The following is a 20,400-nucleotide window of genomic DNA, read 5'->3' on the forward strand; positions in this document are numbered from 1 at the left end:
CTAATGATTTTTGGCATAAAAGAAAAATCTGTAATTTTGACCCATACAATGTTTTTTTGGCTATTGCTAAAAATATACCTCAGCGACTTAAGACTGGTTTTGTGGCCCAGGGTCACATATGACCTTGATAAGTCCTGACCAGATATTAAATATCTTCTGATTAGCTGTGATTGTTGAGCAGCATTGTCTTGACGCACCTGTTATTAAGAGCGCTTTACAATTTACCAATCAATGAATCCTAAAGCTCTTCGGAGGTTTATATACCAATAATAGGTGTTCATCACATTATGTTATAAATGGGAGATTGTCCAACCAAAATGATCATTTATAACACTTATATCTAGCAGACCATAGCTGCCACATGATCAATGAATGAAAAATTCTTGTAAAACCAACAAGCCATGAACAACATGACTGACTGAGCGTTGGTTGATTGGCTCAGATGAGTCTCTCCATTGGTGGAGGCTGCACAATGTTCCACATCTCCACTCTTGAACCTTCCTTCTCCTGTCGACTGGGGCTGTAGGTGCCTCGTGTGGCCCGTCGGTTCAGCGTGATGACTAAAGCTGTGGCCACACCAAAAAGAACCAACAACAGAGCCACAGACACCAGGCTGATGGACAGCAACAGGTCAGACGACACGTTCTCTGCACTCAGCTGGAGGAAAGGAAGACGGTAAATATAAAAAAATGAGGACAGTCATATTTTAAATAAAATAAAGAGCAGACGTATGGTATTGCAATTTATACACTTAAATTTGATGCTTGGCAATGTAATAAAGTTGTATAATACGTTCCATATACAATCATTGAGATTCTCTTGGCTCAGTCTATGTCAGCGGCTGGAAAGTATTCATAAGGTGAGCTACTCTGTTCAGATTGATTGGCACAGGCATCTGCTCCTAACATCCCATTCTGCCCCCTCCATCTGCCACCTCTAGACATTTTCACCTCAGTCAAACTTGACGCTTGGATTAAGCCTTTTACTAACAAAAACATTCTACTTTTTAGCCTATACAGCTATTTTTAGCCTATTTTTTGAATAAATCTGTTGCCTGAATTATTCAGTGGCTCATACTTTCTTAAATATGTGAATGTTTTGACTCACTCATTTAGTTCCTGATTGAATCAGGTTATTTTTTTTTTTTTTTTTTTATAAATCAGTTGACTGAATGATTCAATAACTCAAAATTAGATTAAAATTAGTCACTTGTTTCGTTCCTGAAAACAGCATTTTAAGCGAATCAGTTGATTGAATGATTGAACTACTCACTTTTTGTTTTGCTCCTGAATCAGTCACTGTTAAAAAAAGTGAATCTTTGAACAGATCAGTTGAATTAATTATTTCATGAATCACTCATCATTTTTTGGTTCCCGAAATCAATCAGTGTTTCTGAGCAAATCTGTTGACTGAATAATTCATTAACTAACTTGCTTGTTTTGTTCCTGAATGTGTCTGAATATTGCACTAAGCAATCAAAGGAGTTATTCAACGACTCACTCATATTCTTTTGTTTCTGAATCAATCAGCACTTTTGAACAAATCTGCTGACTAACTTATCCAATGAATCACTTGTTTTGTTTCTGATTGAATCAATGTTTTTGAACAAATCGTTTGACTAAACAATTCATAATTCAAACAAATATACAGTCACCTGTCGCCACCTACGGGCTTAACAATGTAATCAAATGAGTTATATCAATAATAGTGATTTATTTTTTATAAATATATAAACGGTTTTATTTTAGTACATACAAAATAATTGTACAGTGCCAAGATTCAAGAATCAGTATACACCACCAAATGCTGCTTCTCACACACTTTATACTGCAGAGTAAATGGACTGATCTTCAGGATCAAAATTAGATCATCTACCATCCAACACTCTGCTCCATCTGTTGAAGCAGGAGAGACAGGCAAGAAGCTCATGGCCACAGAAACTCTGAGCTGAGCTCATCACCTGCTCTGAAGGCGATGTTTTATGTGTGTGAGAGAAAGCTGGAAAGAGAGAGGCAGTCAGACTTTCCAGCAGACAAACGACCCTGTCACTGCGATAAGCTTCTCCCGATATATTTCCCCCTCGTTTCTCAGACCTGCAGCGATGCACTGCTGAGTTGCATTTCACACAGAACACCGCTGCGCCTTTCTGCTGGCCAAGCACTATTCTGTCACTCTGAAGACACAAACTTTCTCTGCAGACGTGGAGCAGAACCACAGACCCACAGATTCCTCACACTGAGACACATTTATGCTTCAGCAGTCAAAAAAACACTAGCCCTCAAGAGCTGCGCTTGCTTCCCTGTCGCATTGCCTCTGCATAAATGATCTATTTTTAAGGTTTTTTTAAACGTATTGCATTAGTAATAGAACTGTTTGAAATATTTTTCAATAATTTATAATAACCTAGATAAAGTTATCCTATGAACCAGTTTGCAGCTAATACCGTTTTTTTTATATACCTTCACTAACACCTGATACATCAGATACAACACTACAGGGACATTTAATTTTTGTGACAATACAATTGTTTCTTCCAAGTTGACATATTCTATCTATCTATCTATCTATCTATCTATCTATCTATCTATCTAAATAGTGGAGAAGCGACACTATAACTATGTACACTGGGGAAAAAATGGTGTTGGATTTACTTTAAAACAATTTTAACTTGGAAATTGCTCGTAAATTTGGACGTTGAGAATTGAGTTATTTACACACGTATACACTTGTATGTGTCAATATGCTCATTTTTGCAAGTATCTATTTCAAAGCAGTAATTTAGTTCTTAAGTGAAAACAACAGACAGCTGAGATAGAATACACATGCGTAACATTAGATCTGGGCAGCTCTTAAAGTGACAGCAGTCTAATATTCCTCATTCGTGTTAATCAAACAACAAAAAAGAGAAAATCTCCCACTGCTCTTGTCTAAATCACTTTGTAACTTTAATAAGAAGAAATGTTTAATTCACACAGTGAAGAATATGCAGTGTTTTATACATTTTATACATTTGTTCTAATGTAGTTTTTTGTCCTATTGCTTATAAATAGTTTCTTATTATTATTTAATCACTGACTGTTTACTTGTCTTCAGTGAGCTTAAGTTTTGTTGTTGTTGTTTTAGTGTGTGTGTGTGTGTGTGTGTGTGTGTGTGTGTGTGCGTGTATATATATATAAATATATATATATATATATATATATATATATATATATATACACACTGGTGACAAAAATTCAGAAATTTCTATGGTATCAAAAAAAAAAAAAAGATATCATAAAGACCTTATTTAAAGCAAAAATAACTAAATAGTGTTATATATCATTACCGTGAAATAAAAATACTCATATTTTACGATCTAAGTCACATCACCCACCCCTAGCATATAGATAGCTTCTAAACTAACAGACATGAACTAAAAGTCACAAAAGTCTTATTTTGATTTAGTGAGGTCCTTAAGAAAACCCCAAAGCTCAGATAGTGACACTGTAACGTGTCTTAGCATGAGATAAGATCCTCTCATCCTCCTCTGTCCTGTTAGGCAGGATTAAAAGAGTGGAATGTGGCTATCTTTAACTTGCACACTGCTCACAAGATGAATATAAGGACATCTTGAGGAGATTAAACTTATCCGGGCTTTTCAGCACATTCAGTCACAATAACGTTAAGCATTCTGATATCATATATTCAACTCAATCACATATCATTTGGCTAGTTTATTGAAATACTTGCCAAGAAAAAACTGAATGTCAATTGGATGTCAATCCCTTTTTTAAGTAAAAGTTTTTTTTTTTTTTTAGGGCCTGAGCATTGGGTAAACCATCAAGTGGTAACCATCAAGCAAGAGTATTATTCTCAAATAAAATAAAAAGATAATTTTGTAAAACATAATGGTAAAAGAAACCAAGCAGTTAAAGAACTGAAATAGTATTAGTAGCATCTAATTCCATTTAGTGTGAACTGTAAACCAAATCGATGCGATTCCCCAACAATCATCAGTGTATCCAATGTACCCTTAACTCTGAGTAAAGCTGTCAAAGCAACTGAAATACTGTAAGTTACATCTGGAAAAAACTTGTTTCAAACTTGCACAGTACACACTTTTGCGTGGTCTCAACATCCAGTGGTGTCAGGATTACACACAAGTTGCTGACTCAACACACCTGCCATAAGTTTTACAGTGCCGTTGTGTCTTTGATGTGTTTGCCGCCCCTAGTTCAGTGGCTCTGTCTATCAAAATCTGTGGCAACATTCTTCAAAACCTGCATGTTGTGCCACTGGCACAGTCTCTGGATGTGTAAAGACAGAAGAGAGACAGCTAAACAAAACCGACAAAGGACAAACAACAGATTGATGATGGATGGGATGGAGAGAAATGTTTTATTTGAAGACAGTCATCTAAAGACAGAATGTGAGAGACACAATGTACACAATCTGGTCATGAACGCTAACAGACATTAACAGACAGATGAACACTATAAACTACTGTGACATTGATGGCTTAAAATATATAGAAAGAATTACAGAGGAGTAGTAAAGATACAAAATGAGCTGATCAATACTGTGATATTGATGAATATATATCAGTTCTGAAAATGGAAAGGACAATCATGAAATGAAATGACACACAAATGACAGATGAAATGAAACATTTAATGGTATTCTTCCCTAAACAGAAAAAACTAAATCTATTCTGTGAGAAATCATTTTTGGGTTGGGTTGAAAATGAATGCTAATGCTTTTTAAAATCAAACTACATTTGTTTTATATAATAAATAAACTTTGGTTTTATGTGTTGAAAGAACACTTTATTTCCAAGGATGCTTGGAATTATGAATTATGGAATGGAATTTAAAAGTAATCAAATTATTTGCGATACTGCAAAAATGCTAAACTAATACACAACATTTGGTTGTATTAAAATGCAATTCAGTAATTTCAGTAAAATCATTTGAATTTAATGCCAATCTTGATTTCATAATCATTATTAGAAGTATAAATCATGTAATATGAATTTAATAATTGTTATTTATTAAATTACAACTGTACAAACTCTATGAAAGGCTAAATTTAAAAAGTATACAAAGTAGTCTCAAAATTATTTTCCCTGAAAATCAGTCTATGATTCTGACTTGAACTGCATTAAGTACAGTAAAAAAGAACCTTTGGATTAGACACAGTCTCATTTATAAAAACCAGGTCATCTTAAGGCACTAAGCGGTTTCACTGATATGTCACCTAAATACTGGAGCCCTTGCACATGGTTTTCCCAAACCAACACATAATACTGTCTGTGGTATTCATATTTGCAAATACATTCACTTAATTGATAAATACTTGAATTACACTTAAATAAATATTAATTTCAAATATCTACAGGCTTATACTGTATAGAGTGCCGTGAAAAGGTTTTTGCCCCCTTCCTGTTTTTTATTTTATTTTTTACATATTTGTCACACTTAAAAGATTCAGATCACCCTGTGATCTAAAGAAATTCAAGAACAGATGAGAAACAAAATAGTTAACATGTATCAGTCTGGAAAGGGTTATAAAGCCATTTCTAACTACGGTCAGAGCCATTATCCACCAATGGAGAAAACTTGGAACAGTGGTGAACCTTCCCAGGAGTAGCCAACCTACAAAAATTACTCCAATTTTTGTGCATTTTATATTTACTTGCATTATCTTTGTGTAATATTAAAATTTGTTTAATCAGAATATTTTGCGTGACAAATATGCAAAAAATAAAAATATAAAAAATCAGGAAGAGGGCAAAAACCTTTTCACGGCACTGCATAACAGTTCTGAAGCGACATTTTTTTGAGTCGGTATTCCATTCCAGCTTAATAAACCCAGTCTACCTCTGGTTCATCGTCTGAGCGAAGAATGAGGTAGGAGAGAAATTGGAAGAGGTTTTGCCAAAACAAAGCGGCCATGTAAAAGTGAATGTCGCTTACGTCGACTTCGCAGGTCTCGCCGGCGAAGGTCATTTCACAGACACACTGGAACTTGTTGACCATGTCCTGGCAGTAGCCACCATTCAAGCAAGGGTTGGATCTACATTCATCAAGATCTAGTTCACACCTAAGTAATAAATATATAGTGAAAACAAACCTTATTATGAATAACTTAAATATTACGGCTACTGTTATTGTTAATATCTAGATCTAAATATGAATATTCCATGCATTCTAAAACTGGTTAATAGTATGGCATAATTACTACCCTGGAAATTCATTAACATATGAGAACTTGTGAACAAAGAAAGAATTATAATAAAGAAGGAATAATCACCAGTGACCCGAAAACCCAGGGAGGCAGTCACACATCATGTTGGTGTCAGAACAGTTCCCCCCATTGAAACATGTGTAGTTCTGCTGTTCATCACCACAGATGGACACCGGGAGCTTGGGCGGTCTGGGGATGGGGAGGATGATGGGAAAGAAAGAAACATAACAGATGATGAAGAATCCATCCTCTCCTCTTGAGAGCCATGTAAGGGGCTACTACCTACAACCCCCCGCTGCTTTGTCCCGCACAAAAGAGGATTAGCCCACTATTAGAATAATGCCATTAGCATGTGAATGGACCTCTGACCACAAGACAAAGAGAATACAATAAAACGACGCCTTATGTAGGGATTAACATACAGCTAATATGAAGAATCTGCTATTGTTATTCTGTATGGACAAAGATATGATATGACAAATAAAGAGTTTGAATTGTGGATTTCTTTTACTTTACAGAGACTATGTGAAATAAAGGATTCTAGGAAAAGAAATAAAGAAAGAATAAAAGGAAAGGAATGAAGGAAGGAAATAGAAAGAAAGAAAGAAAGGGAAAGAAAGATATGGAGAGAAAATAAAAGAGCGAGGGGGAATGAAAGAAAAAAAGAGAAGAAAAAAGAAATGCAAGAATGAAGGAATATAGACAGAAAAAATGAAGTAATGCAAGGATGAAAATATAGAAAATATAGCAGGAAGATAGAAAAGATGGAGGGAAGGTATCAAGCTGGGAAAGAGGCAAGAAACAAGGGATAGCAGGAAAGTAGTAAAGAGGGAAGGAAGGCAAGGCAAGAAAGAAGGGGTAGAAAGATCAAAAGGAAATGAAAGCAGGAAAGATAAAGGAAGAAAAAATAAAGTGAATGAAAGAAATGAGGAAAGCAAGGACGGCAAGAAAAGGGTGGTCGATAGTAAAAAAAAAGGAAGTACAAGGCTGGAAGGGGAGAACAAATAAAGAAAGGATATATAAAAAAAGAGGATAAATCTAAAAACAAGTCAATAGTAAAACGGCACTTACACGCTCCTGACAACTACGTACCACGGAGCCTCTTCAATCTGAGTGCTGTTGTGAGGAAAGAGACAAACAAACAGCAAGCGTCAGTCTTTTTTTTAAACAGCAAAACTTTACACCAAAGATCTCTCTAACTCTGCAGTGGGGAAAAGATAGATCTATTATGTCTCCCGGCTGCCTGCAAGGCAGTTTCAAAGGAGTGCTATGAAGCAGTCTGGCAACAAAACATGTTTATGAGATAAATGGCTGCAGACTTGCCTTAGATGCCACCCTGAAGGCCTAACACAACTACTGGAGGATGGGCACTCTCAACAGAGACTATTATTACCATTACTGCTTTTAAATGACACGTATGGCAACAGGCACGTCTCTGCAGTCACGCTAGCATAAACAACACCATGAAAGCAATTATATGATTTGCATTACCTTTATAACAAATCAGTCTCTTAGGGGTCTTGATTCATTCAAGTTGCTTTCTTATTTTGATGGGAATCATTGTATGAGGTTTGTGGCCTGTTTCCATGTACAAAGTCTAAAGTTCTGTTTTGCATTCTCTTTTCTTTGAAAAGTGGAGTAGCTTCTTGAGTTATGGCTTTTTAACATTAGGTTGATTTCATATCTAAGGCAAGTCTCTTTTTGACTTGGTTCAATGTTTTGCAGAAGGGACAAACACTATTCCTTGCAGACGTATCTGTGAATTTTTGGATGCACACAGCCTCCACAAAATATGCTAAAGTTAGACGGTAACTCATAAACCAACTCAGTCAACTAGACACTTACATTGAAGAAAGCAGTTCTTTCTTCGCAAAATTACCCACCACAATGCTATGGTGGTTTCGGTGGTAGCTTACTAGGGCAGAGGAGCTCACCTTCATTTCTCAAAGCTATTTTGGTCCCTAGATATGCCTCAGGTTCCTCTTTTAAGGTAAGCCTAACAATTATTTGAAACTGTTTAATCGCTAACCCACCAAGTCCAAGTGCTTTGACAAGCAGCTGCACACTTTGAGGGATCACTTATGTTTCTATCACAACAGGGTAAAAATGGAACCAGTTACAAGCCCATGTTTAATACTTAGGGTTAAGACAGGATTTCACAAATCTGGCACTGGAGGGCCACTACCCTGTAGAGCAGGGCTGGGCAAATTCAGTCCTGGAGGGCCACTGTCCTGCAGAGTTTAGCTCGAAACCCTAATAAAACAAACGTGCCTGTAGCTTTTTTAGTGATATTGAAGACTTGTTCAGGTATGTTTGATTAGGGTTGGAGCTAAACCCTGCAGGACAGTGGCACTCCAGGACCAAAGTTGTCCAGCCCATTGAGCAAGCTAATGAAGGTCATATTAATTACCACCAGTTTGATTAGGATTTGAGCAGATTTAAGGAACCCTAATTTAGGGGTTTGCACAAATCCTTAAACCCAAGTATGACCAATAGTAGTAATGAACAAGTCAACTCCATGACACAAATTAGAATAGACTCACTTGCAATATGGCCCAGTAAACCTGTCGGGACAGAGGCAGGAATAGCTGCTGAATCCACGCAAGCAGGTCCCACCATTAGCACACTTGTGACTGGCACATACGTCCACCTTCACCTCACAGTTGGTGCCGGTGTAGCCACTCTCACACATGCAGCTGTATGAAAGGTCCTGCACACTACAGTGTCCATGTTGACAGGGATTGGAGGCACAGGTGTTTGTATTCAGTTCGCAGTGATCACCGTCCCAGCCAGGTTGACAGAAGCACTGGAAAAGGTTGAAGCGATCGTCACAGATTCCCCCATGCAGGCAGGGGTTGGGCTCACACACCACCTCACCAACACAGCCAGTTTGGACAGGTTCCTCCGATACCTTATTGAACTTTTCTTCCTGCGTACGTGGGAATCTTACCTCGGCAGGTCCATAATACGGAAGCACAATACCACCAATCTCAACATTACTCAGACAACCAATCAGATTCCAGTCAGAATCTGGGCCAAGTCCTCCTAGAAGGATATCAACGCCTTCTCGGAGGAAGTCTAGATTTCCAGTCATGGCGTCAGATATAGTAGGCTCGTCCTTTTCATCAAGAGGGACCATGATCCACTGGGAGTTGTTAGCCCAAGGACTGGCCATTAACAGCTCTACTGCATGCCACTCTCCATCAGCCACTGGTCTTGGGCTGCGTAGGGTTACCGGTGACAAAGATGATGAAGAAGAAGGTCCACTAAGAAGCTCTAACACCAGAAAGCCATCTTGAATGGATACCGTAACAAAGTCAGACCCACTCTCCGCATGTAACACTGCTGCATTGTGTTTACGTGTTCGGATACTGAAAACAATGCTGGTCAGGTGGCGGGAGATCAACCCATTCCCATGGTATACAAGAGTGGTATTGTCTTGAAAAGTCACATTTGAAATGCCTACATAAAATAAAAGCAGACATAGTTTATGTAACACTTCGGGGATTAAGACTTATTTGCAAAACTATCTTAGTCAAAGTCTGCTAGATGCTCTTAACAAGTCTCTTTCCTGAGCCTAGTCTACAACTTAAATCTGGAAGGTTATTAATCCAAAATACTGCATTTTATATTATGCAACCATTAATTTTGACTTAGTATTCAAACCAATATTGAATGATTTTTGACTACTGTGTTTTATACTTCTGATTTCAGATGTTCTAAAATACTCACATTCATAGCTCTGGTTGAGGGTCCGGCATGTTGCTTGTGGTGGGCAGGGGGTGAATTCGCACCATCTCACCTCCTCACAGTGCTGCCCTTCTGTGCTAGGAGGACAGTTGCATGTGAAGTCATCCCATAGAGAGGAGCACATACCACCATTCTGGCAAGGATTTTTCTGGAATGGAAAGACAAAAAATATATATATATATATATATATATATATATAATTTTTTATTTTTTTATTAAAAATGAGAAAAGATTATATATATATATATGGAAAACGAAATATATATATATAATTTTTTATTTTTTTATTAAAAATGAGAAAAGATGTAGAAATAGTAAGATAAAGCGTTTGGAATTAAAAATAGCTTGTAGCTTGGAAAGCTTTGAGAGGTCTTGACACTTTGAGGGCTCATGAAACATAGTAACTTACAGAGCAAGAGTCATCACTGGTGCAGCCTGGGGTAACGTCAACCATGCGGTCAGGTCTGTATGACATCACAGAAGCATCAAGTGGGAAAAATTCTAGCTTCCTCTCATTGAGCTGCAAGTCTTGTAAGCACCCTTTAAAATAACCACCAAAGGCAGATGTCTCTTGCCCATTAAGCAGTCCTCCAACATAGACCACATCCTCAAGCTGAAGGGAAACAGGTTGAACATCTGTTGCTCTGAATTCATGATCTGACTCCTGCAGAGTCATCATACCCTCCTTAATGGTGATGCCGACAAAATGGATCTCACCATTATTAACCACACTTTTACCCATTAAAGTCTTCAAGCTGTTGACTTGCACCATGAGTTTTCCCTTTTCCAGCCACATCTTCAAGTACTCAGTGGTGCTGTTGGCAAGCAGCACCAAAAGACCAGACTCCTTCCGTGTACGCAAGAACATGGACAGATAGAGCGTATCTGATTCCAGTTGGTCGGTGATGGTGAAGATGGCATAGCTTGCGGAGTCTTCCTGGCCAAATCTAGCAGTAACGTACTCTGTATGAGAAAGAGAAGACATACAACTCTTAAAGGGTTTCTAGAACTATTCTAGTTTTACTATTGCAAATTGGCCCTTTAGATGAAACATAAAGCATCTCCCAAGGTTTATCCTGTGATCTTCTACATTAATTGCAAGGCTATCAACGTGTCTACAGTAGAAGCATCTACGGTGTATCTCTATTGTGCTAAAATAGACAGGCCATTCACAACACCACAGTGGATATTTCCAGTGTAGTCATGTTATATGGGAGGTCAGTCCTTGTTACTCTTACCCTCAGCACAGTTTTGACCCACATATGGTCGTAGACATAAGCACTGGTAACCTAGCCAAAGGTTAACACACTTTCCAAGGTTCTCGCATGGACCAGAAAGGCATCGGTCATGATGGCTGCAGCCTTGCTTGACATTTACCACTGAGCTGCTCAACCAGTCCTCTGGTACCATCAGCTGTGAGTCCACAAACAAGTCCCTCATGCAGCCTATGAATGAGCCAGAGCCCCCTCCCTCATTTGATCTTCCAACAAAGGTGCTTTGCAGGGCTGACTCCAGCTCAAGGGCACCGGTCTCTACTTGGGCTGTTGCACTACAGTTATCTCCATCCTGGCATGGCTCCAGTTGTAGCAGCAGGGTACCCTCTCCAAGCACAGCCTCTACAGTGTGCCATTCACCATCAGATACATCCTGAGGCAATGTCAGAGTCCAGCTGGTTGCGTTTGGCTGAGGGTCACTCCTAAGATCAAGAAGCAGGTGAGTCTCCTGCAGCTCCAGGCTGAGTATGACCCCTTCGCTGCCCCTCCGAAAGAGCAATGTGTTCTTCAGCACCGTGCGAAAGCTTAGCGTGATATTAAAGTATGTTTCTGCACCCAGCAGCGGGGTCTGCAGGTGCAGGAATCCTCCAGTTGTCTCGAAGGAGAATACGGTGGGCGACTGGCAGTAAGAGCCGGTGTAGCCAGGCTGACAGATGCAACTGTAGCCATGTACACCTTCGCTCAGGAAGGGCATGCAGGCTGCCCCGTTCTGGCACTCGTGACCCTCGCAACCAACCAGGGGCTCACTACAGTTGTGGCCACCATAGAGAATTCCATCTTGGCTTTCAGACAGGCAGATGCACTTGTAGCTGCCCAGGAAGTCCTCGCATATGGCTCCATTATGACACGGATTGGTGGTACAAGCAGTGGTATTTTCTTCGCACAAGGCACCTGAAAGGGGAGAGCCCAGAGTGGAATTTAGTTCCTTTCAATTAAATGTTTAACAAAGATTGTTACCCAAGAATGAACTTTTCTCGCAGCAATTATAAAACAAGTTCTTATTGTTTTTATGAGAGTTTATCCTTAAAACTGTTTGCTGCATTTGTGCCATTTTTGTGTCCGTAACTAAAAAGTAGCTCATGCCAGGGATAACATGGGCATGTTTTAGTCAATAATCCCTCAGGACAACAAATATGCAAAGCTGGTTGCATAACAACTTCATTCAAGTGTGCCTGGCAACCGAGTTTTCTTATTCTTACAAAAAGTGCCTAAAATTTTAATTGAATGAGAATTTAGTCACTGAATAAGTTTAAAATGCCTGGATAAAACATTAAGGAGCTGTGTATAATGCATCACAAGGAAACCGTTACACTGATGACCTAAAGTCATTGCAAGCTCATTGTATGTTGAACTAGAAAGACTTTTCACTACCTAACAACACCCCCCTCCCCCAACACATCTTATTTCACCACTGAATTCACACTGAGAATGATCACACAACCAAAGTGAAATCTTAAAAAAGTAAAAATTTACCTGAAATGAGCAACAGAACACTCCAAATCCAAACTACAATTTCCATGGCATTAGACGTCTACCATTCACATTGCTTTTTGATGGCAATAGGCCATCCTAACAGACAGCCGTCAGTGTACATTCCTTCCTTCAAGAAAAACTGTGGACTGCAACACTAGGCCCCCATCAAAGCCAGCTCCCGGGGGATTAGCTTAATTCAACCTGAGCATCTTACAATGGCGAAGCCCAATTATAGCCTCCGCCTCTGAGTCATGTCTTGAGTTGGTAACCTGACGTTCAGAGAGACAGACACTTTTGTATAATCTAAAAATTAAAAGTCATTTTGAAGTTATATTTTTAGTTGTTTAGTCTAGGAACCAATAGAGTGAATTTGTGTTGAAAGATGTGTTGTATAATGGATGATTTGGTTTTGATTATGCAAACCGGACAGAATCCCAAGACAGTTCTGATTTAAAATTGCAACGACTTGATGATGCTTATTATATGCTCATTATGGGCAACATTTTGCCAAGAATTTAACCAGGCATTAAAAACAGATTTTGACTCAGTTGTCCATTGGTTATTGATTTTTAAAGATTTAGAGCCTTTAAAGTGATTTTTTAATTATTATTTTTTATTTTATTTAAAAGGGTCATATGATGCGAAATCAATCCTTCCTTTCTTTCTTGCTACAAACAATCATTCCATGCGTAGATAAGATCCCTAATGTTGCAAAGACTAAAGTCTCAAACCCCAAGAGATATTCTTTATAAAAGTAAAGACTTGTCCACGCCCTCCTAAAACACGCCCCCACATGTCTACGTCACTGTGTGGGAAGATTTGCATAACACTGCCCAAATGTTCACGCAAAGAAAGAAGGCATAACTTTGATTCTCGCTGTAGTGTTGTTCGTGCTGCCATGTCGTGGAGACTCTGGGCCCTATTTTAACGATCTAAACGCAAAGTGTAAAGTGAATGGCACAGGTGCACTCAGGGCGTGTCCAAATCCACTTTTGCTATTTTAACGACGGAAAAACGGTTGGTGCGCCCGGGCGCATGGTCTAAACGGGTAGTCCCTATTCTCTTAATGAGTAATGGGTGTGTTTTGGGCGTCACGTGCAATAAACCATTAATTAGCCTACAAAAAATTCGTATTAATAGCAATCCTCTAACTTTCAATAACGGATTTTCTATTCACACGGCGGAATTTGGAAAGCGCAAAGACAGAACACGTCTCCGAGATGAAACGGAGCTGCTTGTGTGCGAGCAAATAGATAGCCTAATTCTGATACATGCGATAACCATCAATTATTAAAATTTGGCATGTTTGTACTTAATTAGCCTACAAAAAATTTGTATGCATTGCAATCCTTTAATTTTTAATATTTGGCATGTTTGTGTGCTGCTGTGCGTCCCTGTGTTTAATAAGCAGCATGTACGCACGTTGTGGACCCGCCTATACTAACGCGCTCTATAAATAACAAAAACATTGCGCCAGACTTTATACCAGGTTTGAGTTGGTCTATGGCGCAGTATATTTTCAGCTCCTTAAAATAGCAATGCACCTGAACACACCTCTTTTTTAGACCAGCACGCCCATGGGCGCACAAATAGGCGCAAATGCATTTGCATGGCGCTGGACGGGAAAATGCGCCTTGCGTCGCATTGGGCCGGGTGTATGATAGGGCCCCTCTGTGTCAGGGGCGTAAGCAGCGGAGGGCCTGACGGGCACAAGGCCCGCCCACTCTGATGAAAGGCCCCCCATCCCCAGTTTATTATACGAATATAATATTTGTTAAATATTTATTGTTTAATCTATTTTAACACAACTAGAGATCTATTATAACATCTCAAATAACTAAAATAAATAAAATGTGTTTTTGCATAATTCTTGATGAGTTTGATTGACAGCCATTCACCCATTCAGTTGGACTGTAATTTGCAGCTGTGTTAGAAAACGTTAGAAAAACAGCAGCAATGCATAATTCTGTAAAAATAATAATAATAATAATAAAAAAAAAATTTGCACTGACGAGGGGGAGAGAGCCCGTCCATCAGTATGCAAGTAACGGTAAGACTTTCAGTTCCACCGGTTCATTCTGTGACGCCGGGAAACACTACTGTCAGGCCGATTATGACATTTGAGCACAGTCAGTATTTTCAGTCGGTGTTCAAAGTCTTAAGACAGAAGTCTGGTGTGTGGTGTCTAAAGAATTTAAGACCAGCTGTTGCCAGTCATCCTCACTATTTATTTATTGATAATTTTTTTTATATATAATTGTTGTGACTAATGCCGGCGATTAACTGCAGCTGTTTCCTAATTTGTAGGCCTATTATTTTAACTACCATGCTAATTTTATACACATATCTAATTTGGTATTTTTAATTAACATAGGCCTGTTACGTTCTTCTTATTAGCCTATTAGGCATATTATTATTATTTTGTTACATTTATTATTAAATTAATATTAGGCTACAGTTAATCCAACAACAAAATAATTTCATAACTCACTAACTGCAAACTGAACAACTGCACTGAAACTTCACTCAACGAACTTTTAAAAATTAAAAAAAAAGAAAAAAAAGAAAAGAAAAAAAAAACAGTCTAACACAAAATAGCCTAGCCTACGGTTCTTTCTTTCTTTTATTTTATTTTATTTTTCCCACTAGCCTATGTTTGGACCACAAGAGAAATATTAAGGGAAAAAATTAAAACATTTAGCAATAGGCCTATAGGCTACCAATCAGCAAATGAAGTAGATTCGTCTTTCGTCATCTCTGAGAGAATATGCGCCGTTAATGCAGCGTCAGATACCGAAAGCACCATCATTTTTTACTTTCACTTTCTAATGAATGGACTGAGAGGTTCACGCATAAGCCTAACTCTTGAGAAAAGTTTGCATGTTGATTGTGTGATATCCACTGGCTCGCCTTCCTGGTTTAAAACATATATTTACAATATTGCCACGTAGGCTATAACCAGCCCCCACTTTTGAATTCGTGATTGGGGGCAGCGGATTTGCTTTAAGCCACTGGACTCCATCCATTAATTAGCCTAGGGTCCTCTCACTTTTGCCCAGGCCCGACAAAAAAAAAATAAAAATCTGGCTACGTCACTGCTCTGTGTGTTTCGTTGTGAAAGCAAAACTACCTTCTTTGGCCTTCCAAAAGAGGACACAACTAGAAATCAGTGGTTAAGTTGTATTTACAACACTGTTCCAGAATAGTTCAACCCAAATATTCAGATATGTGCAGCGCATTTTACGTAGGACTGTTTCCTGATCCTGGGAGAGAAGATTACAATGCCATCTACACATAAAGGCTGTTTCTATAAAGTTGGAAATTTCCAACTTTGCAAGGAGAGTCTGTCTCTTCTGACTCACAGCCTGTAAGTACGTTTTCATATTTAAAGAATTTGCCACTGATGATTCAAACGTGAGTATTGAGCAGTGTAGAGTAGTGCTTGTTTGTCGTTTCTCTGAGCACAACATGATTTTATGTTTGCGCGATATGCAACGCAACACGTAAAAGGACAGTATAAGTCATTATAATCAGTAATTATGTCCCCACTGGATGCTACAAATGCCTCGTTTATAATGGGATTTATTGGTTTTGTCTTGTTGCGCCGGTACATGCATCACAGTATGGTAGGTGGCATAACATTTCCGTCACACGCTTGAGGCCTTTGGCCAATCACAAAGAACGGGATAGCTGGCCAATCAGAGCACACCTCACTCTTCAAAACGATAAACGCACTTCTGAAAGGGAGGGCATAGAGGAGCAACAAAAATATAAACAACAATAAAAAAAATTAGTTTTAAAAAAATTCAACCTCATAAAAAAAAAAATAAAAAAAAAAAAAAATAATAAAAATAAAAATAAATAAACACATTTGCATTACACCAAATACACCAAATAATGTTCTTTTTAGAAACGTCATCTGACCCCTTTAAAACAGTTTCATATTTGGTAAATAAACGTGTAAAAATATTAATGGGGCTGTGAGTTTGCAGATACCTGAAAATCCTGGTGGACACTTGCAGATGAAGCCAGAAGCATGCCTGGGGTTGTATCGTGTAGGAAGCCAGGGCTCAGTGCCATAAAGTGTCTTCCAAGAGAGCTCAATACAAGTGCCTTCATTCACACAGGGACTGCTATCACACTCACCAACGTCTGTCTCACAGTTAAGACCCTCAAAACCTGGCACACAGATAAAAGAGACAGCCTAATGAACTTTAGTGTCCTAATTTGCCAAAATTATTTAAAGCCATTACCATGATTTCTAAAATAAACAAATAAATATTACATCTACATTGTAGATTATACATTATAAATACATCTACCAATCATGTGCATTTTTTTTTTTCTTTTAAAATACAGAGTCACAATTTTTCATTCTAAATTCAATCTATTAATTTCATTTTATTCCAGTTTACACAAATGCGCCCAATGTCACCTGGCCAGCAACTGCAGGTGTAGTTCCCATTTTCATCCTCACAGAGGGCGCCGTTGAGGCAGGGTTGAGACCAGCAGGGAGGAGGCGGGATCTCACAGTGAACACCAGTAAAGTTAGTTTGTGAGCAGTCACAGCGGTAGCTACAAGATTATTTCAAAATAAATATGCATATGTTATTTCATTTCGGGAATACTCGTTTTGAGTACCTTCACAGAATGATTCAGCATATTATATTTTAAACAGCAATATAGTGTATGTTGTTTACCTACTTTCTGTGTGGTGAGGGACTAGTTTTATCAATTATATATTGTTTATAATTTCATTTATGAATACAATATTTTAACCCTCCCAAAATAATATGGATAATTGATTTATACTAATTACTAATATTTAAAACAATTAAAATATAACTATTAAATAAGTAAAATTAAAGTAAGCTCAACTTGTTTTGAAATGTATTTTAGAATAGATTAACTGAAACGCATGTTATTTCCTTACATGGATGGAAATATATTGTACCTGTTTATTTCATCCACACACAGAGCCCCATTTTGGCATGGCTGGTCACTGCATTCATCGATGTTGGTTTCACAGCGCTCCCCCTGAAAGCCTGCCAGGCAGGTGCACGAGAAGCCATTGATGTGGTCATGGCAACTGCCGCCGTGGAGACAGGGCTGTGATTGACACTCATCAATCTGAACCTCACAGCTGCTACCTGCAACATCAGAGACAGTGGTGTTGAGTGCAAAGATGCCAATCCGCTTTTTGTCGAGATCTCTGCATGGCTTATTACACATGCCATCTGGACAGGCCTCATCCTGGATCAAACAGACTGTAACTGGAAGCTCCCAGTCAGTCTTTAGGGTTATTGATATGCTGCACATAGCTTTTCCTTCACTTGATCAAAAATGTTTTTCAAGCAGATCTGAACTGTGAATTTTCACATCATGCAAGTTTTAAGAGACTGGGGCTTGTTGACACACAAGGAAGTTGTCAATGGTTCAATTAAACAATGCTTGATTTCTCCTGCGGTTAGTGTCAAAAACCTAGATCAAAAACCTACAGTATATATTTATTCTTTTGTGAATTCTGCTCTCCAAACTAAAACGCTTATATTATATTTTAATAATTATTTAGAGTAACATGTTACGTGTACGTTCTATAGTCATAACAGTAAATTATGCATAATTACAAGCAATTAAACCTAAACCAAACCCTAACAGTAAGTAGTGTACCATTGACTTCCATAATATTTTTTTTTCCCATTCTGTGGAAGTCAATGGCTACCATCCACTGCTTGATTACCACATTCTTCAAAATATCTTCTTCTGTGTGTCAGCAGCAGAAGAAATTCATACAGGTTTGGAATGACACGAGGATGAGTAAATGAGGACAGATTTTTTGGGTGAACTGTTTCTTTGATATGACTCAGTACTTATTCGTGTAATAACACTGTAACCTTATTTAATCTCAAATAAGTGTCAATAAATATCAAGTTTCCATTGTGACAATAAACAATAAAATGTGTGCAATAAACAGTACTTTTTTTATTCCTGAAAAAATAAAGATGAAAAAGTTTAATAGCATTTTTGTAGTAGAGTCTTTAAGCATAGGTGTCTAAACAGAAATTGGCTTAAAAAAATAAACCAACCCTGAGAAATATTTACTAGGGTAGCAAACTAACCCCATTCTCTCTTACTCATTATATCATCAAAGGAAAAAAAAGAAAAAACAAAAAATATCTAAACTTGATAGCTTCTTTATTAAGTTATATTAAACTAGATCTTTGCATGTTTAAAAGCAAATGTCAACAGTCTTCCATGAGAGAATGTTAGGATGCTCTCCAGGGTTGCATTTCAGGCTGCAATATCATAATTCAGCCACAAGATGGCAGTGGCTGCATTTGGCACTACTCGAGACATTCCACATGTCAGTCTAACAGCTGAGTCGCACATGGCAACCGTGCACCCGACCCTCCCTCCCTTCACTTACCCGTGTATCCAGGCCTGCAGAGACAGATGTAGTGCCCGATCTTGTCCAGACAGGTGGCTCCGTTCCTGCAGGGCCACGACACGCATTCATTCACCTCGATCTCGCAGTGTTTACCCTGGAATCCCGGCACGCAGAAGCAGGTGGGGCCATCCCTTCTGCTGCGGCAGATGGCGCGGTTGCGGCAGGGGTTGGGGGAGCAGTGGTCCACCTTTTTCTCACAAGAACTCCCGGTGTAACCCTCTTGACAGATGCATGCGTACCCCGGGCTCCTGTCTTGCACTGCCAGACATTGGGGAGTGTCCCCACACAGCCCCTGAGCGCAGAGCTGGGCACTGGTATGACATTCCTGCCCCAACAAGCCGGGCTCACACTGGCAAACTAGTTCCCCCGGGTGGGCACCGGTGGGCTGACACGTCGCATTGTCCTGGCAGATGGACAGTTGGCAGAGCGCACTGGAAGAATCACAACGCGTGCTGGGCAGGACTGGCGCAGGGGACTTACACTGGCACAGGAAGTCAGATGGGGCTTCCCTGCACTCTGCCCTGTTTTGGCAAGGCTCATCCAGGCAGAGCGTTGAGGTCTTGGGAAGTGTTAAATCTACAAAAGAAATAATAATAATTTGCAGCAAAAAGACCAGCATAAACCAGCAAAAGACCAGCATAAACCAGCATCCCAGCGTCAGAACATACCTAACCTATACCTATATGCTGTTTTTTTTCAACAGGGTAGGTGATAATATAGTTACATTTAGTGACACTATGATCAATAAGATAATTACATTTTGTGACAATAAAAAGCATTTCAGATTTGCTACATGGTAACTTTGCTATAGAGTAATAATATATTGATTTTTATGCTTAACGTAAATGCATAGCCTTTCAACCTATACTTTATTTGATTGTACGTGCAAACATAGGTATCATAGCTGTTTGCTAGTGAAAGTTTAATAAAGTATATTTATTTATTGTTATCAGTTAATTTGATAAAGAGTTGTACAGAGTTGTGATACTGACATAGAAGGTCAAAAAGTTGGCATGTTGTGCTTTCTAACAGTCACATGGTCAATTAGCAAAACACAGGCAAAAACTTATCCAATCTCAAATTAACTGTAGTCCAATACTGCATTTAGCAGTTCATATCTCACAGCTGTTTAATGCTACAACATATATTTATTTTCCAAGCACATCATTCTCTCAGATTAGCTCACAGTTAACAAGTAAGCTACTGCTTTCACATAGAGCAACAACAATG

The 20,400-nt window shown here is 38.7% G+C and overlaps 1 protein-coding gene across 2 annotated transcripts in view; it reads right to left on the bottom strand.

The window, feature by feature from the left end:
* The window catches only part of crb1 (crumbs cell polarity complex component 1), a 24,421-nt gene continuing 4,021 nt past the window's right edge, over nt 1–20,400 (bottom strand). The window contains exons 2-14 of one of the 2 annotated variants that reach the window (XM_042749276.1): nt 19,150–19,746; nt 17,677–17,872; nt 17,158–17,297; nt 16,719–16,901; nt 11,279–12,140; nt 11,214–11,230; nt 10,385–10,938; nt 9,958–10,123; nt 8,769–9,687; nt 7,297–7,341; nt 6,292–6,414; nt 5,955–6,081; nt 1–657 (exon numbers count right to left, since the gene is read on the bottom strand). In XM_042749276.1, coding sequence (XP_042605210.1) covers nt 439–657; nt 5,955–6,081; nt 6,292–6,414; nt 7,297–7,341; nt 8,769–9,687; nt 9,958–10,123; nt 10,385–10,938; nt 11,214–11,230; nt 11,279–12,140; nt 16,719–16,901; nt 17,158–17,297; nt 17,677–17,872; nt 19,150–19,746 — 4,148 coding nt within the window. In that variant the 3' untranslated portion in view covers nt 1–438. Of the gene's footprint in view, nt 658–5,954; nt 6,082–6,291; nt 6,415–7,296; nt 7,342–8,768; nt 9,688–9,957; nt 10,124–10,384; nt 10,939–11,213; nt 12,141–16,718; nt 16,902–17,157; nt 17,298–17,676; nt 17,873–19,149; nt 19,747–20,400 lie in introns of both variants that reach the window. The other variant, XM_019083518.2, reaches the window with a different exon arrangement.

This window comes from Cyprinus carpio, chromosome B22 (genome assembly GCF_018340385.1).
Source record: "Cyprinus carpio isolate SPL01 chromosome B22, ASM1834038v1, whole genome shotgun sequence".
NCBI classification, from domain to species: Eukaryota; Metazoa; Chordata; class Actinopteri; order Cypriniformes; family Cyprinidae; genus Cyprinus; species Cyprinus carpio.